The sequence below is a fragment of a genome, unplaced genomic scaffold (genome assembly GCF_019419815.1).
Source record: "Pyrus x bretschneideri cultivar Hongxiangsu unplaced genomic scaffold, Pyrus_bretschneideri_v1 Contig8, whole genome shotgun sequence".
NCBI classification, from domain to species: domain Eukaryota; kingdom Viridiplantae; phylum Streptophyta; class Magnoliopsida; order Rosales; family Rosaceae; genus Pyrus; species Pyrus x bretschneideri.
Window position 1 is genome coordinate 7545861 of NW_025999820.1, and position 5091 is coordinate 7550951.

Consider the following 5091-nt stretch of genomic DNA (forward strand, 5'->3'; position numbering starts at 1 on the left):
GTTTTGAATATGGTTATAGGGATCCCCAATCCATATCCATACTCGAATCCAAACCAAATAATATATAATATTATTATATGTATATATATATATGTATCTTCATTATTCATCGAATCCATTACCTTGAATAAAAATTGCATTGTGTTAGTTGCATTTTGTGGCAAAGTTCAAAAGTTTTGATATGAATCAAAATCTATGAGAATTTAATAGTATTTATGCGAGATATCAAAGATCAACCAACATTATCAATGTTTAGCTTTAATTTTTATGTTCCACAAGATCCATTAATTAAATCATTTTATACATCAAATATTTAATGACGAAATTAATATGTACTAAATTATCATGCGTCAATTGGGCGAATATATTTTTTGTATTAACGAAGATGGATATAACCGTTAACCGATGGGAAATCCATTATCCGGTGGGTATGATTATAGATAATACCCAATGGTTAATTTTCAGTTATGGATATGGTTAATTTTCGTGGTTATCGGGATGGATATAACATTTCTGTCCCCAAACCGATCTGTTGCCATCCCTATTTTTGGACGAATTTGCAAGTTAATCTGCGAGGGTGTTTTTCTTTACTTTGGTTTTAACAATATATATATATATATATTAATTATGAATATGCATAAATAATTTCGTTTGTTTGACTGAGTTCACAAACCTTAGCGTGAATATGTAGTTTCTTTTCAATTGCTTATGATGTTATGCATGCTTTCTTTGAATTGTTAATAACTATTTAAACTATTTATATGTCTTGATGATTGGTCACCATTAGGATATATAGATAAGTAATTTAATGCAATTTATGTTAGAATATCACGTTGAAATTGAGTAGGGTTTCTTGTGATTGATAATTTAATTTCACTTAAGATGAATATCATGCTTTTAAAGGTTGCATGGTTTTTAAAAAAGTTTTCACAAAACTTAATGAGTCTTGCACGTTCATATTTTTTATCTGAATATCATGGACAAGTTCCATGTTAGATATATATTATAACTTGAATATCATAAGTAAAATATGCATTAGAAAAACTTAACTTCAAAGCATGTATGTGTATCAACTCATAAGTAATTGATAGTACTATTTAGGATTGTTTATGGTGATGCTAAACCCTAGTGCCTTTTTACAATTGAATTTCCAAAACTATTTGCTTTTCTTGCTGCCAATTTCAATCATTGTCAGTTACTCTTATTTTTTGTTTTATTACTCAAATTCACAATTTCAAATCTTTTCTAAATTTTGTGTTAAATAGTTAAATAAGAATAGATTTTAAATAAAGCTATTCATATCAATTCTAGTGGAAATATTAAGCAAATATTAAGCAAGCATAGCTCTTTGAGTAATCACCATCGACCCTTTTCATGGTTTTGGTCATGCGTATGGCCATTATTAAGTTACTGATTCTACGCATCTTGGCAGGTTGCATATGGGTAGACAGCCACTAATGATTGTAGGCTTTTATATAGTATTTGTTTAGATCACATTGGTAGTAAAAAGACAGTATTAAGTTAATGTATACATGGTTAGGTTCAACACTCATACGTAAAAATGAATGAATGGATAAATATTAAGTAAGGCATATTTAGTTAGGTTGAAAATGGTGTAACCTTTCAATTTTTTTATGTATATTTTATTGAAGAAAGTTGTAGTACATAAATCTATCATCAGTGGTGGGTATAGAATTTGAATCTTGAGAGTTTTAGTGTGAAAGTACAAGTTTTTTTAGACATAAACATAATGCAAAGTGTGCAAAATAATTTCAATTTATTTGCTGAGGTATTTCGTCAAACACTTAGTGGGTTTGTTTTCATTAGCCAAACCATGTTGCACGCATGCAACAAATATCGACATATGTCAAGCAATTTCATGTGTGATATTGAGAGAATTTGTCGAATGTTGTGGACGCAACCTGTTAAGATATGCCTAGCACACATTACTTTAAACATTTGGTGGGCACAAAGACCTTCATACCAAACATTCGGAAGGTCCATAGAAGACCTTCACATGTATATTTTCGGATTCCAGATGATCCTGGGGCCACCTTAATCTCTATGTACATACGCCCATGTTTATCATGCACATATATCATATACGAATGATTGGTAATTTTCACTTGATTTGTGAAGACAAATTTAGATAGAATTCCAACATTTCTTGTGGCATCCTAAACTAAGAGATTCACATCTACAAAAAGACTAATGAAATAAAATACAAAACGAGGAAGGAAACATTAACCACAAAAGACCAAATGTTTGTGCAATAAATTAAACATTGGGGTTATGTGGAATAAGTCCAAACTTGTACTTATGCCAAGTAGAATATTTTCTTAAATGTTATAGCATCTTCAATCTGTAGCGACAAGGACCATATACTTCTATAAGAGTTCATCAAAGAATCTTTTGAAGAGTAGCAAATACTAAGCAACCATAGCGCTTTGAGTAATCAGGATTTAGAAACTGATAGGCAGCAACAAGCATGGAACTGCAGTTATTGTTCACCAATGGTTTTCTGGTATCACCATCGACCCTTTTCACGGCGTTGGCAATGTTTGCAGGAGTTTTGAGTTACTTGTATGGGCCATACTGGAGGGTGAGAAGGGTACCTGGCCCTCCAGTTATCCCCTTGCTAGGACACCTTCCCTTGCTGGCAAAGTATGGTCCTGATGTATTCTCAGTTCTTGCCAAACAATATGGCCCTATTTTCAGGTTAGTATGTATACATGTGTATGTAAATTTCATATATATGTAGCAGATTTGCATTTGTAATCTCCTTTGCGACAAAAAATTACGTATTCTTTTCTACAATTTTTTCCCAAAGAAATTTCATAAAATTGTATACGTTATATGATAGAAATGTATGGGGCGACTGGATAATGGTTGGTAAACATATGACCTCGTAATAAATGGTATATTTTAGTCATGTCACTTTAGTTCTGAATTTGTTAAAACTGGTCGCGCATGCGTATGGCCATAGCATAGCTATTAAGTTTTTGATTCTACACATCTTGGCAGGTTTCATATGGGTAGACAGCCACTAATAATTGTAGCAGATGCAGAGCTTTGTAGAGAAGTAGGAATAAAAAAATTCAAAGATATCAACAACAGAAGCATTCCGTCTCCCATCGCAGCTTCCCCACTCCATCAGAAGGGTCTCTTCTTCACCAGGTATTTGTTGTACGGGCTACCATTCAGTTCATAGATTCTATGGTCAGTTCATAGATTCAGGTATTTGTTCAACGACAGTGGTTATGAAACTTATACTCCTATTTAACTTTGATCCTTCCATTCAGTTCATAGATTCTATGGTCAATTAAATTGCGTTATATGATCCCAAAACATACGAGAAAAACTGACAGGTGGGCTAAAGTGCGATACATGATGCAATTAGATATGACCATAGAATTTAAAAATTGTATTGAAAGGAGCAAAGTGAAATATAGTTTAGAATATCTATCAGTTACAGTAGTCATCAAATTTATTGAATGATCTGATGGAATTCAAGCGTATATCCTGCAGGGATGCAAGATGGTCAACGATGCGAAACACTATATTATCGTTGTATCAGCCATCACACCTGGCCAGCCTTGTGCCCACAATGCAGTCATTCATCGAGTCTGCAACTCAAAAGCTCGACTCCTCCAAAAAAGCAGAAGATATTACGTTTTCTAACCTCTCCCTCAGGTTGGCCACTGATGTAATAGGACAGGCTGCATTTGGAGTCAATCAACAAGATTGACAGCAAAGCCAACAACGATGATGACCAAGTCTCAGATTTTATTAACCAACACATCTATTCCACTACTCAGCTTAAGATGGACTTAACCGGTTCCTTCTCAATCATACTGGGATTACTTGCCCCTATTCTCCAGGAGCCATTTAGGCAGGTCTTGAAAAGAATTCCTGGGACAAAGGACTGGAAAGTTGAGCGTACAAACCGGAAGTTGAGTGGCCGGCTTGATGAGATTGTGGTGAAAAGAATGAAAGACAGTGGACGCGGTTCAAAGGACTTCTTGTCACTCATAATGAATGCAAGGGAATCGGAAACTGTTGCAAAGAATGTCTTCACTCAAGACTACATTAGTGCGGTTACTTATGAGCATCTCCTAGCTGGATCAGCCACTACACCATTCACATTGTCTTCAATTGTCTACTTGGTAGCCGGACACCCAGAAGTCGAAAGGAAGTTGCTGGCAGAAATTGATGGATTTGGACCTCCTGATCAGATGCCAACTGCTCATGATCTTCAACACAAATTTCCTTACATTGAACAGGCATGTCTTCCGAATTTCATATAAATTTAGACTTTCGTAAAATCTTTGAAATTCCAAGGGCTTTATTTACTTGATAATCATGCCTTCCTAGTGATTTTTCAAATGCAGCTTATTAAAGAGGCAATGAGGTTTTACCTGGTTTCACCATTGGTTGCAAGAGAAACATCTAGAGAAGTCGAAATAGGAGGCTATCTTCTACCAAAGGTATTGTTCTACTTTTCCTATGTGAAGTGGAAATGAGTGCAAACTTTATGGGACTAATTTTTTTCGAGGAGCAGGGGACTTGGGTGTGGCTAGCACTCGGAGTTTTAGCGAAAGATCCAAACAACTTTCCGGAACCAGACACGTTCAGGCCAGAGAGATTTGATCTAGATTGCAACGAAGAGAAACAAAGGCATCCTTATGCTTTTGTACCGTTTGGAATCGGGCCTCGAGCATGCATTGGCCAGAATTTTTCACTACAAGAATTAAAACTCTCGCTGATTCATTTATACCGGAAGTATGTATTCCGACACTCTCCCAACATGGAAAAGCCTCTGGCGCTTGAGTACGGCATCGTTCTTAATTTCAAGAATGGTGTCAAGGTTAGAGTCGTAAAGCGATGATCATGCACTGATTAGTAATCAACATGCCTCATCAATCTTTTATCCTTTGTTTTACTTAGCCCTGGCTGGCTGCCGAACGGGTTCAGTTGTGTACGGTTGAGAGTCGAGACCATGCCAAACGTTTGTGCTGGGAATCGGTTCTGGTTTGCCGAACATTTCGCGAAACCAAAATTTCTCAAAACGTAGTCACTAGCAAATCTTGG

General features: G+C 35.6%; 1 protein-coding gene across 1 annotated transcript; it reads left to right on the forward strand.

Annotated features, from left to right (window-relative positions):
• The first annotated feature begins 2617 nt into the window (after positions 1-2617).
• On the forward strand, positions 2618-4888 carry LOC103932790 (cytochrome P450 711A1-like). Its single transcript, XM_009342433.3, is given in 6 exon segments — positions 2618-2718; positions 3025-3177; positions 3529-3736; positions 3738-4283; positions 4392-4487; positions 4562-4888. Coding segments are annotated over 5 exon segments (1323 nt in total). The 5' UTR covers positions 2618-2718; positions 3025-3031.
• Positions 4889-5091: the final 203 nt, after the last annotated feature.